Below are 22,038 nucleotides of genomic sequence, written 5' to 3'. Positions count from 1 at the left end.
AATTAAAATTGGGCCCTAGGCACAGGCCTTACCAACCTATGCCTAGAGCCGGGCTTGCTCCTCTTTCGCTTCGGATTGAGTCGCGTTGATGTCGAGCTATTGTCATCTTTCGATAAGAGTTTTTGTATTTTATTTTATGTGATGACTAATTGAATATCTTTCTCTTGTTGTGTAGTTGAGACCATATTGAGAGCATGGATTAACAAGTATCTTAAGTTGACTGAGGGCGAATTGGAGGGCAAGGTGCCCAATTCGTTGATCAGTTGAGCGATCAACATGGGGCTCAGACTGCCAGACAATCGGGGCAACCCAACTGCAATCGCAGAGGTGTTACCAGCTCACCCTTTAACTATGAGCATGCCCGAAGCCTTGGAGGAGTTGGAGGGGCTGCTGAGAAGCTATGGTGTATTCTCAAGTAAATAGGGTTCAATTCTCACGCAGATCACACTAAGACGATTAAACTACTATTGATGCTGAGTAACCACATTAGAAGCCACTACGCTTCTTGCATTTATTTGATAGACAAAATGTGAAGTCAGATCATCCGTTCTGAGATTAATCATGTTGCATACCAGTTCAAAGGAAAAAGATATTTTAAGTCCCCACGACTATGATGTAGTAGTAAAATATTTAGGAAACAAATAAGAGGATCATAATTCAAATCTCATAAGGATGAGTATTTTTAAGGTCAGTCTCTAAGTGTGTGTATAAATTATGCTAATAATAAGGAAGTTAACTAGTTTAATCTGTTAGGCGAATAAATCATAAGGAAGATTATTTACCTTCAAGATTAATCGGATGAAATTTGAACACTTAAATTATAAAAAATATTTTAAATAGAAAATTATAAATAAAATATTATTTTAATAATCGTTAAAAGAGATGTTCAGGAATAAAAAGGATGCTCCATGAACTTCTGCCTTATAATTTTATACAATTTTAGTTCCACTCAAATGTCATTTATGCAGGTTAAACCCCCATTTTTACAATCTCATTTTGGTACCTGAAATTTGTTGCAAAACATCATTTTAGCTCAAAATATGATGTACAGAGTAAAATGTTGCAAAAGGGCTACGATCAGACATTTTAGTGAAATAAAGGAGTTATTTCAACTTTTGCAAAAGGAGTGAAATCAAAGTTCCCTATCAACTTTTGTCGTCGTCTTCTTATTTCGTGTGGTTGCAGATTAGGAACAAAAACGGTGGCAGCGGGACAGGAATCTCGAAGTTGGGCCGCTCCTCATCCTTTCAATCGACTCAACCTCGATTTCATTTCCCTCCCGCCCATCCCTCTCTCCAAAACCTTCTTCTTCTTCCTCCTTCTAGATTCAATCTGTTTTATATCGATTGCTCGATCCCATCACCATGCCGTCGGGTCCGAGGAAGCGAAGAGCCGCCAGGCGCAAGAAGGAGATGCAGAGCGTGGTCACCGTCCTCCCTTCCGATCCTCCTATAGGTATTTTTTTTTCTTCCCCTTTGTTTTTCTTTTCCGTTGTTTTCTTCATTTCGTGGCTTCCGGTCACGATTTCTTCAGATGCCGGGCAACACGAGGATCTGATTCCGCACGAGAGCAGAGAGAGCGACTGCCAGTCCCCACCATATTCCTCTGCCCCATCTTCTCCTAATGCCGAGAGCCGGCCCTCACGATCCTCAAACGAGTGGTTTGGATCTGATGCTGTCGATAATGTGGCGGAGATTTTGACGAATAACCTAAAAGAAGCGGGCTTGGTGCAGCAAGATGAGCAGGAGGTTGCTTTGGCCACAAAGGAAGTATCTTTATTGCCTACAGATACATCGGATGCTAAATCAGAATTATTTGCCCAATCCTGAGAAGGATGATAGGAATTCTGTTGAGCAATCATCTGTTTGTGTCGAAAAGATTATTTCTTTACCAGACGAGAGAAGCCAAATGACCGAGGTTGTTATTGCAGTAAAAGAAGTAGCTTTATTGTCTTCAGATGCACCGGTAGGCTAAATCAGATGAATTTAACGAATCCAAGAATGAAGTTAAGCAACCCTTTGAAGAATCAATTATTTCCGTCCAAAACATTACTACTTTGCCCGAGGAGAACAGCCAAATCACCGAGGTTGCTGCCAATGTTTTTGAGAAGACTTCAGGTGATCAGGGATTAAAAGGTGCACACGCCCGTGATGTTAATGGAGTCGCCAAACAAGATGGTGAGACTCGTGAAGCTTGTCAAGTTGCTGGAGGAGACAATGCATTACCGGCAACTGAGGTGCTAAAATTGAACTCTTGTGGCAGTCCTCTTGACTTGAATTAATGTACTCATTAGGTAATATATGGTGTTATGCAGGTCTTACCCCATGCTCCGCTGGTGGCGCACCATACAAAGTGGTGGAATTGTTGTGGGCTGCTCGATTTTATCATCGGTCGCGATAGATAATTCTAGGTATTTTAGCAACCTCAGAAGTAAGTGCTTGTTAATTTCTGTCTTTTGCTTGAGTTAACTATTTTACAGCCTACAAGAAGGCTTTTAAACCTAATTGATTTGTTAACTAATGGATATTCATCTCTATATAGTTAATTTAGATGCTTTCCAATTTATTAAGCGCTGATTGCGTTAGAGTACATAGTAAACATGCAGTCTGTGCTTGTCAGGCTTCCACACTGATATGCAGAGTATTAGAAAAGCCAATGTACAGTAATTGGATAGTAATTCAAAATGATTAAAGGTTTTGATGCCAAACAATGTATACCTTCTAGAATCTATGAAACATTTTAATTAGCAGTTCAGGATTGCATGTCTTAATTAAGCATGGTAGAAAACAATATTGCTGGGCATTTGCTAGAAGCCAATAGACAGCAGTATGAATGGTATCAGTAAAATCTGAAGGGCTGCACTAAAACTTAAGGCAGACTTCACTCTGTTGCTCAATACAATCAGGAACGTTGGTTGGTTCCATAACTACAAAGAATCAGTGATAAATGGTACAAACTATCATTTCAATTTTAAAAAACATTTCATGTACCTTTTGAGAGTTCCTATTGCACTGATAGATTTTTTATTAATATTTGGCAAGGATATCAATTAATATTAGTGGTTTCAAATGTTGACAATTTTTTTTGTCCTTTTGAGAAACTCCTGAAAAGAATATAGAGAGCTTTAGTTCTTCAGCTGTAATGCCTGCACCTCTATTCCCTTCTTTTCATCAACATTCAGATTTGTTTTCTGGTTTTTTATGAGTCAATATTTTGAGCCACTGAGTTTTGATTATTCTAGGAAAAATTTCGCATTGCCTCTTTCATTCACCTGAATTTGCAAAATGCTTTAAAATGCCAATTTGTTTTACCAGACTCAAGATTCCTTTGTCTGTGCCTCATGTCAAATTTCATTAGGTTAACAATCAATTTCATATGAAGTCGACACCATGTTCAAAGATGGAGCTTGAAGAAAGCGATCTATTGTAATATATTCTTTTGCTCTCCATGTCCAACTTGTTTGCATTATAACATTTTATCATGGTTGACCTAACTGAGTCTATCAGAAAGGACAAATTGAACAGAAGATTAATAGTTTGAAGAAAACACATTTACATTTTGAAATATCTCGATACATTTTCTAAATGCTGGTTATGAGATAAGAGCAAAGCTCACTAAGTAGTTTCTTGTGAGGACTAATTTGTTTCTTGTACAGTCTTTGCTGTGGTTCTTCACCTAGAACAACTATTTATTAGTTTAAAATCCTTCTCAATATTCTAATGATGTTTTCTAAAACCAGTTTTTCTTTATTTATGTATATATGGCTTAGTTAAGTTCCCTTTGTCTTATATGTCGCATGTGGTGGTAGTGCAGGTGCAGACACAGTTTTTCTTCAATGAAGATTACCCTAATAAAGCTTCTCAAAAAATCATCATCGTCATATCGAGTTTAACTTTAGATGTCCGGGAGTAATAATTTTGCTGCTGCACTATAAGCTGATTAGTAAGCATTGTTAAATGCCTCATCTTGGTTCTTAGAAAAGTTGTTTGTTCAACTTTTTGCTGTACCCTTTACTCTAATAGACTGTGATGTTATGAAGATAAGTTTTGCATTATCTAGCTTCACCCATAACGTTATCTTTACTGGCATGTTCAGCAACTGCAATAATGTTATCTTTTCTGATGAGTTTCAGTTGCATCAGTAATGTTATCTTTGCTGATACCTTCAGTAGGTCGGTTAGTGTTGTCTCTGTGTCGCATTCAGTTGTAGCTGCAATCAGAATTGCACATGTTGATGTGAAAAGAGTCCTAGTGAACATGGAGAGTTCTGTTGATATCTGGTATTACTAGGCATTTTAAACTCGAGATTCACCTGAGGACATAAATCATAGCATCTCACCAGTTTCATGAGTGATTCCGTTGAAGTTACGGACTCATGGGAAGAGTAGATCCGCTTTGAATGGTAGCGAATGTCAATAAGCAAGATTGGATAATTGGAGAGGTTCTTGGAGATTCACTGATTCCCAAAATTATTGCTATCATTTTTTTTTATCTAGCATCGACTACAATCAAAATAAAGCTAGATGTTATTGCTAAAAGAGCTGGATGGTACAGGATGGGTTGGATGTATTGGTTTGGCAAGATATGGGTTCATATTTGCTTGGCTATGATCCAAACGTTAAAGAGATTTTATTTTAGCTTTCTTTTGTAATTTTTAATATGATTTCATGTGTTAATGGTAATGATTGAGACTCTAAATTTATCTGGTACACATTCAAGCTTTCACCATTGGTATTGACAGATGAGTCTAAAGAGGAATGAGATAACTTTGTATAATATGAGAACATTAATCTATTTAATTTTTATTATATGTTTGCTTTCAAATTATATGAACTTTGAATTTTTTTTTTTTACAGACACAAGCTCACATAGAATCATTTTAAATTATTCGTGCCTTTACGTGCATTTGTGTTGTACTATAAAAGAAGATGAAAATTCATCGTAGTGGATGTGGTGGAGATGACGGGGCTATGTGGTAGGTTATCAACGCGGATATGCAGGGTCACGTGTTAGGTTCAAAATTCGGTCAATGTAGATATCATCAATATCTAACTTGTCAAACTGGTCCGACCTGTTGAGTCGATATGTCGACTTTCGACCTTTCGATCTGCTGTTGGTCCGACCTATGGGCATGCAAAAGGATACGACGATTACAATGACATCCTTTAGTGATGTGCATCACTGGAACTTCATATAACTAGGCTGTATACCAAGATAAAGGTTCTATGGTTGATGTTGCGAGAGATGACTCCTGAGAATTTCACTCAGAATTAGAACCAACTAATGGCCGTAGGAAGGCACGAAATGAAGCAAAGCTCTGATGAGTGCTGGTGAAGGAAGCAAGTCTCACTATGGCCCCCTTCCTTCATTCATGACATTCACCCTTTCTAAAACATGTTAGGGTTGGAGAAGAAGAGTATTCACTTTCATTGATGCAATGGTGGAATGAGCACTGCATCTGCACGAGAACAGAGATCAAAAAGTAAAAACCAGAGAGCTTAATCTCACCGGACATAGAATTAAGGAGAAGGCGAAGAGATTGATCCAGGGGCAGCAAGAAGGACGCAACAGATGCCAAAATATTAATGAACTCCCCTTTATCTAGCGTCACCATGGAGGCGGAGCGCCAGGTGAAGGGTGGACTCCTTCTATAACACCCGTATTTTCCTCACTTAAGATTATTGGTTAGATTTAGAATATTTCGTAAAGAGATAAGGGTTAATTATAAATTGTAGCGCTTAAAAATTCTAAAAAATAATTTTAGAAATATTCTATGATTTTTCAGGAATTTTAGAATATTTTTCTGGAAATCTTTTTCTGGAATTTTTAGATTAGCGAAAGTAGCAAAAATAAATAGGAGCGTAAATGTCCTAGATGAGATTTGAACCCGCAACCTTTAAAATAATTTCAATAACCAAAAGAGTCAGCAAGTCTGTTCCGAAAAAGAAGGAACCGAAATTTAATTATAGTCGAGTTAGGTTTAAAAATCGAAAAATGTCCGAGGCTGAATTCGATCCTGCGACCTTTTAAAATTTAGGACTCTTAAGATAGTTCCAATAACCAAGCACCCAGCAAGTCTGTTACGAAAAAAAAGAAACCGAATTTTATTTATCGACGAATTAGGTCTAGGAATCACTTAATATAAATAGGAGGCTTAAGAGAGGGTTTTCATTATCTTCGAAAATCCTTCCCTCACCTCTCGCCCAGAATGTCGTCGCCCTCCTTTCTCCTCCCTCTCGGCGCCCCAAACCCGAAGAACGAGGAGTCCGTCCCCTAGGATCATAAGGAAGACTTTCGGAGAACTTCTTCTACAAGGACGCTCCTCTCCGCGAGAAGAACGCGTAGACATAGGAAGATCGCCGAGGAGATTTTTTTTCTTTAACGGAAGAATTGTAAGGAAATTAGCGCAGAAGGTAAGTACATCTCTCACCTGCAGTATGAGTAGTTCCGTTGTTTTCCGTATTTTTCCATAAACATGATTTTGTTAAAGCATATGCATGATTTTGTTAAAGCATATGTAAATAGTAGAATTGCATGATATAAGAAGTAAGATATTGTAATATGAAAGAAAATACTTTATTTTGATGTTGACAAGTACCGGACCGTGAGGTGTCCAAGGGATGGGCTCCATAAGTTGCCCCTAGGCCGCGAGGTGCCTAGTACGCTCTAATCGGCTTCGGTGGCTAGCTACCCCGGACCGGTTAGGGATGCGCGCATTGGTACTTTGTCAGGGCCCAAATGATGCATGTTTAATATGTTTAATTATTATGAAATAGTATGTTTTGAAAATCCCCTCACATGTTTAGATATGAACATTCATGTTGCACAAATCAGTTATTACGAAGTTTTCTATGGTTTTTGTGAGTTAGATGATGTACTTATTAAGCCGTTGCTTATAGTTTGCATTCCTCATATTGCAGATAAATGAAAGGAAAAGTTATAGGAAAGAGGAGGCAGCTGGAGAAGTGTTTGATGTGTGGTGTCGGCGGAACCGCGGAATAAGATCAAGAATTATATAAATGTTTATTTTATGTCCAAGAATTTATATTTATTTCTTTTGCTTCCGCATGCTATATAGAAAAAGAAAAGTTTATTTGGGTTATTTCTTTTAATAAGTAAGAGTAATAAGAAAAATTTAAGTACGTAACCTCACCTCTTATTAGTAAGAAGGAGGGTTGTTACACCTTCTGGATGTTATAGTCGGCGAAAGTGCGCTTGTCCTCGAACTACTTCAATTCCTAGCGATGATGAGCAACCGTTGGTCCTTAGGGTTTGAGGTTTGTCGATAGGATGAGCGATAGAGGAGTTATTACGGTTGAGATAAGCCTGAGGATCAGGTGGCAGTGAAAGATCTGAAGGAGAAGGATTATATGAGGAAATCTTGATCTAAAGGATTGGATAAGGAAATCCTGATCTAAAGAATTGAAGAAGAAAATCTTGATTAGAGGTTAGGCAAGTAAATGTTTGAAGAATGAGAAGTCTATCTATGGAAGTGATTAGTCCTAACTGAAAGTTAAATGAAAAAGTTGAAATAGGATATTTGATAGACGGGAAGTCTACCTATGAAAGTGACTAGTTTTAACTGAAAGTTAGATACGGATAAGTCAGTAGGTTAGACCCACAAGGTAAGACTTATATAAGTTTAGTAGGTCAGACGGACTACAGATAGACTTAAGTTGTTTGTTTGTATGTATGTTGATCTTGCAGGGATCCAAGAGCTGGAGACAAGATGGAGGAAGCATAAGAGGAACAAATAAAAGCAATCGAGCCAAGCCTGAGATCAATTCAGGTCAAACTCGAGTTGACTGGATCCGATCGTCCGGACGGTCCAGGCACTTGAATCAAGAAGAATCGGTCCTGATAAAGATCGAATAGATCGAATCAAATCGGATCGGATCCAGGCAGTCGGATAAGAATACAGACGCCCGAAAGAGTCTATATAAAGGTCTCCCCATGGAGCACTTGGCTAACCCTAATTTCCATTACACTTCATCTTGCAATGCTGCTGAACGCAAACAACATCCTGCTCATGCAACCGAAGAAGTTATAGGAGTGCGCTGCACTCAGGACTTCCAAATCGACCCAATTAGTGTTTATTTAATTATTTTAAATTTTACTTGTTTGTATTTTCTTTCATTATATTTTAGACGGTAAAATGGATTTCTTCGCTTCCAGATAAAGGTCCGGAGAGGAGATCATTAGTAGATGGGCGTCTTTCCGTACATATGCTTTAGACGTACTAACCTTGAGGGGTTAAAAATTAAGTAAATTTGTGTGTCCCTATTTCTTTATCTAATCCGCTATTAAATTTTTGTATTAGTAACGAATAAACAAACGAAAATGACAAGTACCATTTATCCCTCTTGTAGTGCATGTATCTATCCTACAGTATGTGGGTCCTGTGCCCATACATCCTATGAGTAATTAAGTTGAATTTGTGGGCCAGATCTGTTGGACTGTAAGGGGATGTGATCCCTAGTATCACATGCAAAACCATCATAAGTGTGTCGTCTTCAGATATAGGTCAGTTAAAAATGAACAAATTTGAAGAATCATCCAATAGTAGCTTATGACAATTGGAACAAACCATCTTTACGTTAGCAGCATATTCATATATTCTCTCAAGAATGATCAATACCGATAGAGGACACAAAATTGTGCACCTTGCATCATGCTGAATTTTTCTGCATGTGGCGTTATTTGCATATAATCGTCATCAATGAGAATGTCTCGTTAAATAGCAGAAATCATTAAAAGCAGAAATCAACGGCGTGAGGTAATGTAGGATGAACAATATCAAACCGGATCTGCATTTGTGGATGAATTCGAACAGTACGTGCCAAATTTATGATGATTTTTGGGGGGAAAACATTGCAGAAGAAAATGTAATCTGAAACAGATCAAAAGGACATCCTAATTAACCATTCAGAGTACTTTAGGAAGCTTTTAGTGTGTGAATGAGCACAGAGAGAGAGAGAGTTCCGTAAACTCTAGCAGAAGTCAAGATTAACTTCATTGGCGAACGATCCTCGAGGGACGTGAAAGAAGACTTCCTGCCAGGGATTCAACTTCTGCTCATGACCTTCCACCTCATTAAATTGCAAATCGGTAGGTATTTCCAGGTTTCTCTCAGATGTCCATTTATTCAGGGCTTCGTCTTCTCCAAGCAAAACCTTCATCTCTGGTAAATTGATGTTGCAGTTCCAGTTAGTGCTACTGTTGCTTGAGCTGTCTCCGTATCCAAAGTTATCTGAAACATCCAACACACTACTGTTATGACCACATAACCCTGGGTTGTTTAAGCCCTCATTCTGTCCTAATGCCTCAAAGCTCTGAACGAATTGGCTGTAGATAATGGCATTGCCATTGTCTACTGTATCCAAACATGTTTTGGATTCGTCGTACATCAATGGCAATTGCTCAAAGGCAGCAATTTTAGCCTCATCTTGTTCTTCTTCTACCTTGCTCAGTGGCTTGTGGGTGCTTGGGTCAATTCCCCTCTGTCGGAGCTTCTTCTTGAGGCATGAGTTCCAGTAGTTCTTGATCTCGTTATCCGTCCTTCCTGGCAATTGCGAGGCAATTCGCGACCACCTGCATTCACATTTGAAATGAGTGAACTTGACACTGCAATCATAATTTGGTTGCCTCGAAAAACTTGTTGACCTGTTGCCCATAGTTTCATGCAGGCTTATTATCAAATCCTCTTCCAGCAGAGAGAAGTTGCCTCTTTTAAGGTCTGGGCGCAGGTAATTGATCCATCTGAGCCTGCAACTCTTGCCACAGCGTTGCAGTCCTGTGAGAATAGGTAAATTCGGGTTAAATGTTCAAATCGACGAAGAGGAGAAAAGAAAGAAAGAAAGAGAGGAAGATCCTGAAGAATGCCTGCAAATTTTGGCAGAGCGCTCCAGCATCCAACTCCATATCTAATGATGTGGCTGTAAAGCTTCTCATCCTCCTCCGGAGACCACATGCCTTTCCTCAATTTCTGCGTCGGACAGCAAGAATGCCGTCCCATTCTTTCCAATTCTGTGTTTTGATGAGTTGTTGGAATCAAAAGGATTAGGGGTTGGATCTTATATATTAAGTCTGCAACATGATTAAGGCTCAAGTCCATGTCGGGTGAGGAGAGCAGAGAACTGATACAGTTTCGAGAACGGATAAGTGAAAGGTGAAGCAACCAAGTGGCTCTTAAACAAGTCGCTGGTGTCCTCCCCCTGCAATAGATTGAGTCAAGAATGGTTAAGATATATTAAAGCTTGTCTGGGTAGTCGGGAATGGCATTTTAACTAGAGATAAAGAAAGGCTTCGACAAGAAAACATTTGCCTTTCTTTGGATTTTCTGGAAAAATAATATTACAGAGACATTGCTCTCAAAATTGTAACCTTGTTGGCGTTGAAGTTTCATGCCGGAGTTTACCTGACACTCAAGTTGTTTCTTCCAATTAAGACCTAGATTTCTAACTAGCAACTAAGTTGACTTCTCCTCTCTATGTAAACTCTTTTAACTGAAGAAGAAAAAAAGTTTACTTTGTGGTGCCAGTGTCTTAATTTGACTATCACAATTGACAGTCTCTCACTAACAATATGTATGAGAGGTTCAGCTTCGGTTTACACTAACGGATGGTCCATTGTAGTCGCTATCAATTGGCTTGCGCAGATGAGAGCAGTGTTTAAGCAATGGACTGGAAAAAGAGTAGCCCCTCACCTTTGCACTGTTGTGCCAGCTAGGATCATACACATTAATTGGATGAAAATCACAAGGAAAACGAAGGCATGGCAATAGAATTGTTTGATTTATAATTCGGCATGTGACTTGTTAAAACTTTAGAAAAAAGATATGGCTAGAAGCTTCACATGTTGCTGTTAGATGATCACCAAATTTGTAGAGTGTGAAACACTTATAGTCTAGATGATTCCTTTAAATATATATATATATATTATAGGTATATATTTTGGGTTGAAAGGTGGTCCTTTCGGACCATTTATTCATTAATAGTCATCACATTACCACTGTTCCAGAATCATTGCTAAACACGCAATTCCGCATTAGTTCTTCCTTCTTATGGGGACGTATTAAATTTCAATCTTTCAATTCATTTTGAGCCATTTGTTGATTTCCACCTTCCTCTGTTCACATGCTTTGGGCCATGATTTTCTCTGATTAATTGAGTCCATTGCCTCCCTGTTAGATGTTCTGACTTGAAGTCGCCTTGCACCGTTGCTACACCATTCGCATTGTCTCACATATGCGTTGGAGCTCTGCGTCAAGCACGAACGTAGCTAGGATTCATTGTATTCATGAAACATGTTCATACTCTACGCTCCTCATCCTTGAGTACACCTTCTGTTCCCATTGCACTGCTGCCTTAGCTCTCTGCGCCACAAATGCGTCGACTTCGAATGCCAAGCCTTCCCACTCAGCCTCGTGCTTATGCCTAACGCTCTCGACCTTGAGTTGGTTGGCACCATGTTAGATTTCACAACCATTTTGAGCACTACAAAGTGAGGTTTGCGCGGTCTTGACAACTCCTCGAGTGAATGGCTTCACAAGTTCTCATGCAGTCTCCTGATCTCCGTAACATATTGGGTAGCTCTCATGTGTTTCTAGATTTCTTCTTCTTCTTTACATCTGTGTCAATAGGCTATTGTTCAATGCTTAATTTCCACAAGCGTAGCCTTATCCAATTTAGACGCAAATTCCTTCCACGGCTTTCTTGCCTCAACCCGGCCCATCGTTTTCTCGCTCCTTCTCCCCTATAGTTAGTTTTCTATATGTTTGTTCAATTGAACATTGATCTGCTAGCTTCGAGTGTAAATTGTTTATCAGATCTTCCCATGTCTGAGATAGGCTCCTCCATAATTTGACTCAAAATGAATCCCGACATGGTCCCTCCAGTTCTTATTTGAGAGTCTGCACCCACAGTTTATCATCATCTAGCAAAAAAGAATGTCCAAAATTTACCAACGAACGCTTTGTTCTGTTCCTCAAGCTCAGTCCTATTCCCTCCTTTAGTGTGGTGATCACACTCCACTTGACTGTATCACAATAGGAATTCGGGGAGTTTCTGCATCTGCATTTCGGATAGAGGAATAGCCTCTAGAATTGAATGCACTATAAACTGATTCGGCCGGCCATTGGAAGTTTGATTGCTCTCCCAAGCTTGCAGCTTCCTCTCTATTTTTTGCCGCCACCTCGATCTGTTTGTTGTTCACTCGTGAGTCTCCTTTGCTGGAGAAAGGACCCGCACCAGCGGAGGCATGTCGTTTGCATCTTTGTAGGGACCAAAAGGTTGTCTCAGCTGTCATTCTTGACTCAAAGTAAAGCCTAACATTAGTTCACTGTTCATATACAAGACAAGTTCTATCAATGACAGCTCAGGAAGTATCGATTAGTCAACTAAATTGACTGGGGAATCGAAGGGTTGACCTGTAGACCTTCTGGCAATAAAGATCACTGACTCCGCTATTTAATTAATCCCAACTTATCAGGGATCTCATGGCTTCAGCAAAGAGCACGGCGCTCCTTGTACTATTCATAGTGATCTTCTCCTGCTCCCAGTCTCTCGGTATCTATATCGTCTTCTTTTTCCTTAAAAAATTGAATAATTGAACATTTCTATCTATTACTGATCTCTTCAGCTTTTCATCAAGCAAAAAATGGCGAGAGCAAGGAGATGACGAGCAGCAAAATGCTGCGAAACTTGGGCCAAAGACATCCGTTCGTACCTTCGCCGCCAAGAGGTGGTTTAATGCACGGCTTAGGCCAACCGCCTACTCCTCCAGTTCGTTTCACGCCACCACGGGAGCAACCTCCGCCTGGTGCTGCATGTCCTCCACCTCCACCACCTAGTTATAGTTAGATATTGCGATCTTCGATATGGACGACTTTGATTAGGAATACGGAGCATAAATGAAGTATTCAGTAGCTTTTGTAAGAATTGGTTGTGGAGCTAACTCCGGTAATTGTATGTTTTACTTGATGGAATCACCAATAAGATGCTCCTCAACAATTTGCACTCGCGTCTTGGATTCCTGTAGTTTTTTCCCCCGATATAATTAAAAACAATAAAATATCTTGAGGTAGGCAGCAGTATTGGGAAAATGATGAACCTGAATCATTGACAGTATGATATTCTTTCAATCATGTTTATATAGTGCAATTTTATTTTTCTAATTAAGCAATTTTGATGAAATTAACAAGGACGTGATTCAAAATAATATATATTTGTTCTTGAGGTTGTCCGTAGCCTTCCCCTTGATACTGAAAATTGAAGCAAAAGTTGCAACTAAGTAAACTGCAACCTATTTAACCATAATTCACATAAATGAACTCTTACATTTAGCATTTCTGAAGTTAAGATTATTCCTTTGTTTCCAAATGCTTCAAATTCAGGCTTGATAGAATGTTTGGGGAAAACTTGTGTTTCCTGGAGGTAACACCCAGTGAAGAAGACCATGATACAGTGGTCCATTTGCAAACCCAAACAGTAATACAATAGCAACCTGTTTTGATTTAGTTAACATGGAAAATAGGTGTTCCATAGTTTCCTCCCCCTTGTTTACAGAAGGCACATCCATAATCCTTTAATTGAATTCCTTGAGTTTTCAGTCTTGCTCTAGTATTCACTCTATCCTTTAATTGCAAAATAAGGGCCTTGATTTGCGAGTTGTATCTAGTATAAGAAATTGAGAAATCTAACTTATAGTATCCCCATTCCATCTGTCTATTCATAAAAAAGATTTGTTTCTCCCATTATGAACTTCTGTTCTAGTGTTTAGCAAATACATGCCTAACACTGAGTAAATCTTTCCATAAAAAAGGCCATTTGTGATTAGACCTTAGTGTAGATAGATGTTTGACTGAATGAGTTTATTCTTAATCATCTTTGGCCACACCAAATCTGGACTTCTCTGATTCTGTTTCTGATACACCCAAATACCACCATCAACTAGTCAATAATGCCCAATTATGTTCTTAATAGTCAAGAATGTCCAATCCTCTCAAATACAATGGTCTGATGCAGTGATTCTAGATTACTTTGAAAGCCCCTTAGGAATTATCTGACTAGTATCTAACCAAAGAAAGAATCCTCATCTTATAAACTGTTTTAATCACTCATTTATATATCAGAAACACATTGGCAGGATAGATTGAGTTGGAGCTAAGTACACTTTTAATAATGATTGATCTCCCTCCTATAGATACAAAAATTATGCTTCCATGAATAAAGATGAGCAGCAGCATTATTGTCTCAAGTAAATCGTGATCAGTCTTTTGATGCCCCCGGGGCATAGTTGAGTTATACGACGGAACAAAGTTGCTAAAGTGTTCAGTCTTTTGTTCCCTATAATATCCTAGATAATTGATTGGCACTCATTGGAGTTGCATCTGGACAAACCTAATGAGCTCTCAGGATTCATTTTTACCAATCAGAAAAAGGATTTGTAATAATTAATGTTCTTACTGAATACAAGTCAACCCTCTTTTGTAACAGTTACATCAGCCTTGACAAATATGAGAGTTTCATCAGTATATTGAAATAGTATTAGATTATACCGGTCTGGGATTTCAACCATTAGTTAATTATTATCACAACTCTCAACTAGAATTGCTATGAAGAAGATCTGTATAAATTCTGATCAACAATAATGCTTTCTTGAAGTCTGAACTTGGCCAACCACTTCAACCATCTTATGATGATGCTTTCTAACCACTTCAACCATCTCAAAAGAAACCATGGAGTTTCATTACTAATAGAAGGTTTTACCACCTAACTTTGTCAAAGGATTTCTGGAAGTCATTTAGTTGATATATCTAATTCTGAGAGAACTGAAGGGACTTCGACCAACATAAATGAATTAAAAATAAATTTAGGATATTATTAATTTTATTTAAAAAATATCCCTTTTAAATATTATTTTATTAGTTATCTGCTTTACAACATAAATTCTTTTGTTTTTATTTATATCTCCACCTACTCACCTCACGTGATTGTCAGTCAAACCAGAGACTGCTGACTCTCTGCTGCTCACACGTGATTTTCAGTCAAACCAGAGACTGCTGACTCTCGATCGAACTGCTGAAGGAATGCGCGTTTTTTTTTTTTTTCTTTTTATTACCCATTTTTCGACTAATAATACTCTTTTCTTATTTTTCCACGAATCATACTCCTAATTAATCAACAGGCCATGGCAGCTTATTTAATCCTTCCATCACCGCTTGCCCATGGATGCATCAATCCATGGCTACATCAAGAACCTTACTGCTTCTTCTTCTCATCTTCTTCATAATGTTCAACTCTCGTTCTCAGGCTCATGGTATTATATATTTGTATTTTTTTCCCAATATATACATATATATGCATATATCGATCATTTGCTTTGTAATATATTTGCAGAGAATTATGAGACTAAGGTGAAAGGGATCATAATCAAGCAGCGCAGATTAGGATGGAAACTACCTGCTCGACCACCTTCCCCACGGACGCATCAACCATACACAGAAAAGGCTCCGCCGGCGGCTCGAAGTGGCCCTATTTTTCCGCCACCTGATGGTTCATCATCACCACCACCACCGCCGCCACCGCCACCGTCCTCCACTTGATGCCGGCTCGCTAATGTTAATTACATAAACTACTCAAGCGTCAAGTGCCAGCTATAAATTAGTGAATCAGATATGTAGGAGAAAACTTGAGGCATCAGAAAGGCCTCTCAGTCAATCATGGCGTGTGACTATTCATGTATTCCCAAAACTATATATGAAGCATCGGCATGGTGATCATGAAAATGTAGCAGTTGCTAAACAACCAAGATGAAGCCCCTGGTTTTCTTCAAGCTCGCTATATGTGCCGATGAGAACACTAGTTTATCTTGATTATGATCAATCTTATGTGAACTATGTATTTAGAGGATGGTGTGATGTAGACTAAATTTACAGTAATTTCCCGAGTTTAAGAAAACAACGCATTGTAGTACTCGATCGGGCTCTCAGTTTGTCAGATTGAAAACTGATTAAATCGTTTGAGGTGCGGAATGAATGCAGAATGGAGGGAGAAGAACAGATTGAATAGCATCGGCAAATTAGGCTACTGGGATACATCGCCTCAGCAGTGAAGTCTGCCACCTTCCTTCTCCCGGTCCTCCACCGGCTTCTCATAGGCCGTGTGTATGTCTATTTTGTTGGTATTTAATGGATTTACATGTTACAGTGATCTAATTGATATTTAATCATGGATTTAATTAATAGCATATATGAATTTTATGTATAAAAATTTATTAATCTACATTCTGTTGGGCTGATAGCATAAAGGAGTCTAAAATTATATATAGAATTGTGGTCCCTGTAGAATTAACTATTAAGGCAACGAGATCTCTTCTCATTCGTCAAAGGAAATTATGATTGTTGTTGAAATCTGTTCGTGCGGTAGTGAATATTGCGATAGATATGATGAATCAACATAATAACATCCTAGGCCTTTTGTACAATACCCTACCAAGTATGAAATCATTTCTTCAGTATATCATGTCCGATGCTCTTTATCAAAATGAGAGCGACAAAATAGAACAACGATGAGAAACATGATGAACTTTTCTTCGTGACTGGATTCTTTATAGGGTAAACCAATTAAGATTGCAGTTTATTTACTAAACATAGTACCTAGTAAGGTAGTGACAAAAAAGACTCCTTATATATAAATTATGGATATATAGGTAAAAGACCTAACATTAGACATTTATACCGCTACAAAAGAAATCATAATTAGGGACAAAATTTCGGTTGCTAATCGGACTTAATTAGCAACCATTTAGTGATCGAATTATTTAGTCGTAATAATTTTAGTTGCCAACCGATTTTAGCGATGAAATTTTATTTCTATCGCTAATTAGTGAAAAAATTTATTTCTGTCACTGCTGTTAGTGACGGAAACTAAATAGTCATCGCTAAATTAGCGACAAAAATTTAATTTTCGTCGCTAATTTAGAGATAGATATTTTATTTTCATTGCTAATATAGCGATGAAAATAAAAATCCATTACTGATTTAGGGTAAAATTTTGACAGCAACCCCTTAAATCCGCGATTTAAATTATGTTTACATCCAGATTACAATACAACATTATCATACATTCATTACACATTCAACATATATAAACCATCATGATTGACAAACAATTCAAAAAACATCCCCAAACAATTTACAAATAATTAGATCAAAAATATCCACAAACAATTCACAAACCATGCATCCACAATACATTCAAAAATAATTCCATTACACATAGTTCAAAAACAACATACATTGCACATTCATTTAATGATTTACTTATGATTAAGTTTAAATTATATGCATATTTAATTTTACACATTCAGTAATGTTGCACATTTATTTCTTAATAGGTTAAAATGTATATAAATAAAATTTCTATGTACAATATCCTTGAAAAAATTAAAGATATAGAAAAATCACATAAGAAATTAAAAATACTAGTTAGCATACTTGAGTTGTATCAGAATAAAACAATCAATAAATTTTTAAAGGTTTGTTAAATATGATATGAACATCTTTTGATCATAAAAAGGACCAATTGAAAATTAATATGTGCAAATTATATTTCATATGAAAATACACCATATCAGATCTATGTTATTAACGACGTTGATGTTGTGATTATTGTTTGACCTTATTACGAGTATGATAACAATGACTACTTTAGTTAAGTACCAATGAAATTAATGGACTAAATTGTTCTAATGGATATTTTTATCATTCGGTCACACTATTAAACTCAACTAAGGAATTTGACTATTATGTGCAAATCACATATAGTCCAAGTGAAAAATTATTGGTATTTATTTTTCTATTTGGTGGGCTTACATATTACGATTATATCAATAAAGTGATCTAATTGATATTTAATCGTGGACTTAATTAATGGATATTTAATCTGCATTTTGTTATTATTGATGGGTTAATAATAAAAACTGATCTAAAGTTATATATAGGATTGTTGTCCTCGTAGTATTGAAGTAACGAGATCTCTTCTCATCCATCAAAAAGAGATTACTCGTCATACTAACTCCTACAGAAGATCATTCTGTCAGTTTTAATCTTTAGATGGTTCCAGCGACAATAAGAGATGGCGATGACTCTCGATTCTGATTCGATTTATAGTTTTCATCGCCGCTTTTGTTTTGTTTTGTTTTGTTAAATTGCTATACACATCAATGATAGGTTCCTGTTTAGGATTGTTATTAATTTATACGGATTCATGTGCCAAGAACGATTCTTGTTTTAGAAACCTAACATATTTAACCGGAGAAATTAGGGAAAATTTGGGGGTTCCCACTCTTCTTGTTGCAGAGATATCTTGATGATTTAAAATTATGTTATTAGAATTTAAATAGGTGTATTACTGAACCTGAAAATTAGTCTACAAGTTTCTGTTTTTGGATACTACTCTTCTTGCATTCCGCTTGTTACCTCTGATCCTCTCGAAGGACCAAGGACAGGTAATTGTTTCAGGACCAGAGATGTATATCCCTTGCTCAACTGCAAAGTAGTGCTGAAAGACAGACTAAATGTTTATGAACAAGAACCTTTTGCTCTTCATCTTTGGTAGCTGAAAAGACAGTAATTCTCTCTCTTTTTGTCTAGTTCAAATTTACGATAGGAATTATCATGATCATTTGCATTTTATACGTTTGCTTACTAATTTATCTCTAATGCAATTATAAGCTATTACAAGCTTTATCTTCTTGCCTCTGTTTACAGAGCTAAACAAACTTTAGAAAAAGAACTTGTAAAAATCCATATTGTTTACCAAAAATAATTTGTAGAAACCAAAAATCAAGCATAATTGTTTGTTTTCGTTATAAATGGAAGAACTCACAGGTCTCCAACCAAATTCCAGCAATCCGTTCCCAGACTTCCAAGATACAATAATACATAAAAAGGATATGCACACTAGATTTCATGTAAATGGATAAGGAAGAAGAAGGAGAAGAAAGACTTTCAAGCGTTGCCTGGTGTTACATCCACAGGAACAGTGGGCGAAGTCTCCCTTCTACCACCTTCTCTAACGCTGTTCTCTGCGAACTTGACGCTGGCCAAGTGGTAACCCCTTTCCCTCTCCTCCTCACTCCACTCCGCCGCGTAATAATCCTCCGCAGTAGCCTTCCTTCTCGGGCCACAAAACATGCCGCCCCATTGCGGGAAGTAGATGAGCGTGATGGGCAGCGTGCAGCAGAGGATCATGACGCCCATCAGAGTGATTCCTGTTTCCTTCGAGTACTTGCTGCCTTTGAAGAAGATGAGCTGAGTGAGGACTGCCCCCAAACTTCCTCCGCCTCCTGCCATACCCGAAATCAACCCCAACGACCTGCAATTCGATGCCGATTTAATTTAACTACTAGTGTTGGGAAGAAAACAGAGGCGATGAAATTATATGGATTGTTTATTACCGGCGGGAGACAAAGGGGACGACGCCGAAGGTGAGGCCGCAGGCCGCCTGCACGAAGAAGGAGAAGAGAAGCATGACCGCGATGGAGCCCACGATGTTGTCCATCCTCCCTAGCAAGATGCAGAAGATGCCGCCGAGGCTCTGCACCACCCAGAGGCTCCACAGCCGCCCCCGCATACCATACCGCCGCGACATCCAGTCCGACAGCATACCGCCGCCAGGCCGCGAGATGATGTTCGCGAGCCCGAAGCTGGCCGCGATCATTCCCGCCGTCCGTAGGTTTACGCTGAACCTGTCGAAGAAGTACTCCGCGATGATGTTGTCGATGGTGAGCTCCACCCCGAAGCAGTAGCCGTAGGTGAGCGCCAGGATCCAACCCCTGTAGTTGGTCACCGCGTGGTAGAGAACATTCCGGAAGCTATCCTTGTGCTTGTCCCCGACCTTCTCCAGCTTCCGGTAGTCGCCGTTGGGCAGGTCCTGGCCCAGCATCACCACCGCGATGGCTGACGCCGTCTGCATCACGCCCGGGATGAAGAACGCCACGCGCCACGCCGTGAACTCCGTGCTGCCGATGTGGCGGATCAGGTCGAACACCAGCGGCATGATGAGCTGCGTGGCGCCGCCGCCGAGGTTGCCCCACCCGCCCGAGAAGCCGTTCGCCAGCCCCACCTTCGGCGCCGAGAACATCGAACTCATCCAGAACTGCGTGGACACGAAGGCGGCGAGAGAGAAGCCAGTGAAGAAGCGGACGAGGAGGTACCCGGTAGCGTTGTCGATGATGGAAGTGTAGTAGACGGACGGCGTGGTGAGGAGGATCAGGGACGCGGATGCTAGACGGGGGCCGACGAGGTCGCAGGCGGTGCCCATGGCCAGCCGCGCGAAGACGGCCCCGGAGACGGAGGCGATGCCGGCGTTGCCGATGTCAGTAGTGGTGAGATTGAGGTTGTCTCGGATGAGCGGGAGGAGGGGAGGCGCCGCGAAAGTGGAGACGAAGCAGCAGAAGAAGGAGAACCAAGAGAGGTGGAAGGCGCGCATGTGCGGCGCCGCTAAGGAGAAGAGCCAGAACTCAGTGGCCTTCTGCTCCGAGTCAACCGGAATCTTGAATTGCGGCGCCGGTGCTTCAATTTGGATCGCAGACTTGTTCGATTCCTCCTCCATCGTCTGTGTTTTTGATGCAGAATCAAAAATCTAACAAACGAGGAGCACAAATCTCACGGCTCGAGTAGCTGATTCCGCAGTGCTTCCATTGAGCCTTTATGACAAGAACTGTTTGATCTATAAATAGAAACGAACTTAAGAGTTGCGATAGCGTATTGGAATCTTATACCATAATCTAAGTAACAAAAATACATTAAAAAAACAGTGTATCGAACAGAGCAAACGAAGAAGATGCAAGTTGGGAATCCTTCAGATCCTCTTGCCGTGAATGACTTTTTTTCACTGATTGAGGATTCATTTATTTCATTTTCTGTCAATTCATGTCACAATCATAATTTTTTTTCTAAGTTACCCTTTGACTTTGCAATCCCTTCAAAATGAAAATTAAAATGCATTAGAACTCATAAATCAGCAAGCGATGGTGTTACTCCTGAAAAATGAAATTAAAAAGAGAAGAAAATCATTCTAAGTTATTGGCTTTGGCTAAGTCTCTCAGAATGATAGTTATAAGCATTTATCAAATTAACTCTTAAATCTTTTAGATAAATTCTTTATCGTGTTATTTTCCGTATAAAAATAGCTACAACAAGAACCCCAAATAATGTATAATTTTAAGTACATTATTAATTTTAAACAATTTAATTTTATTGAAAGCTTATTAATAAAGCATCTTCACTGTACAAGGCATATTCTAGTCCACTCTGTCGGTAGTGGATGTGAGTTTGCCGTTGACTTCCGGATCATTCGTTTATTTTTTCTCCGTGTTCACATGTTTTAAGATTCCCGCGATCCTTATCAGATATCCAACCATATCTATCGCTTAAGGTCAAACAGAAAGAGCTGTGATCAGAAGATAGAATAGTCTTCGTTTATGTCTGAGCTGAAAGATTGTCCATTACTTAGTCTTCCGCGGCTGGTGTGGATTTTGAAAAGGCAGCCTGTTGGCGTTCAAACTCGAGCATTGGGCGACTGGCTCGCTATAAGTGAAGCGGAGATTCGTTGTTATGCCACTTGGTGACCCCATTCGTTAGTTTGGTTTCTGTGACCAAGTACATGCATGACAGAATATATTGAGGAAGATCTTATCTGCCTAGGCTTATTATTTGCTGTCGTTGATTAGTTTATTGTGACTTGATGTTTAATACGAGGAGGAAGTATATATTGAAGTATCTACTTGACGTACTTAAAAAGTTAATTTAAGAGGAAAAAAACATGGCGTCGATGGTTTCAATACATCACCAATAACTTGAAGGAAAAAGTTGGGCAAAATTTTAAGCCTTAAATGCATTCTAAACTCACTTAAACTGCTCCCACGCCAATCATAAAAGACTTGATTGACTTTCTTCTAGTGTAATCCGGCATCCAAGCCCGTAGATGTCTCTTCCCACGCTTAAATATTATATACTGTAATCTTATCTTCT

General features: G+C 38.9%; 2 protein-coding genes and 1 pseudogene across 4 annotated transcripts; 1 reads left to right on the top strand and 2 right to left on the bottom strand.

The window, feature by feature from the left end:
* The first annotated feature begins 1,196 nt into the window (after nucleotides 1-1,196).
* Nucleotides 1,197-4,120, top strand: LOC141843588 (uncharacterized; annotated as a pseudogene).
* A 4,854-nt stretch (nucleotides 4,121-8,974) lies between these two features.
* LOC141848538 (myb-related protein Hv33-like) lies at nucleotides 8,975-10,014 on the bottom strand. The gene is made up of 3 exons (XM_074736582.1): nucleotides 9,882-10,014; nucleotides 9,663-9,792; nucleotides 8,975-9,590 (listed from the first exon to the last, which is right to left on the bottom strand). Exons 1-3 carry the CDS (start codon nucleotides 10,012-10,014, stop codon nucleotides 8,990-8,992), a joined length of 864 nt encoding a protein of 287 aa, XP_074592683.1. The 3' UTR covers nucleotides 8,975-8,989.
* An 8,882-nt stretch (nucleotides 10,015-18,896) lies between these two features.
* Nucleotides 18,897-20,867, bottom strand: LOC141842798 (high-affinity nitrate transporter 2.3). Of its 3 annotated transcripts, none has more exons than XM_074730808.1 (3): nucleotides 20,810-20,864; nucleotides 19,461-20,734; nucleotides 18,897-19,378 (listed from the first exon to the last, which is right to left on the bottom strand). In XM_074730808.1, exons 2-3 carry the CDS (start codon nucleotides 20,615-20,617, stop codon nucleotides 19,012-19,014), a joined length of 1,524 nt encoding a protein of 507 aa, XP_074586909.1. In that variant the 5' UTR covers nucleotides 20,618-20,734; nucleotides 20,810-20,864; the 3' UTR covers nucleotides 18,897-19,011. The 3 variants fall into 3 exon arrangements, with proteins under 3 accessions (XP_074586909.1, XP_074586901.1, XP_074586906.1); XM_074730800.1 differs by having other exon boundaries at nucleotides 19,461-20,647; nucleotides 20,787-20,820; XM_074730805.1 differs by having other exon boundaries at nucleotides 19,461-20,867.
* Nucleotides 20,868-22,038: the final 1,171 nt, after the last annotated feature.

This window comes from Curcuma longa, chromosome 1 (assembly GCF_044706935.1).
Source record: "Curcuma longa cultivar G26 ecotype Majalengka, Jawa Barat chromosome 1, ITB_CL_G26_1.1, whole genome shotgun sequence".
NCBI lineage: Eukaryota > Viridiplantae > Streptophyta > Magnoliopsida > Zingiberales > Zingiberaceae > Curcuma > Curcuma longa.
Note: the sequence above shows the minus strand (reverse complement) of the source record. Positions and strands in the feature narration are given on the sequence as shown.

Excerpts from the sequence above, each read along its gene's own strand:
- LOC141842798 (XM_074730800.1), bottom strand. Across the intron at positions 19,379-19,460 it reads GTCCCCTTTGTCTCCCGCCG|GTCGTTGGGGTTGATTTCGG; the intron begins GTAATAAACAAT and ends ATCGAATTGCAG.
- LOC141848538 (XM_074736582.1), bottom strand. The coding sequence starts at position 10,014 with ATGGGACGGCATTCTTGCTGTCCGACGCAGAAATTGAGGAAAGGCATG. Across the intron at positions 9,793-9,881 it reads CGCTCTGCCAAAATTTGCAG|GACTGCAACGCTGTGGCAAG; the intron begins GCATTCTTCAGG and ends CTATTCTCACAG. Across the intron at positions 9,591-9,662 it reads CATGAAACTATGGGCAACAG|GTGGTCGCGAATTGCCTCGC; the intron begins GTCAACAAGTTT and ends ATGTGAATGCAG.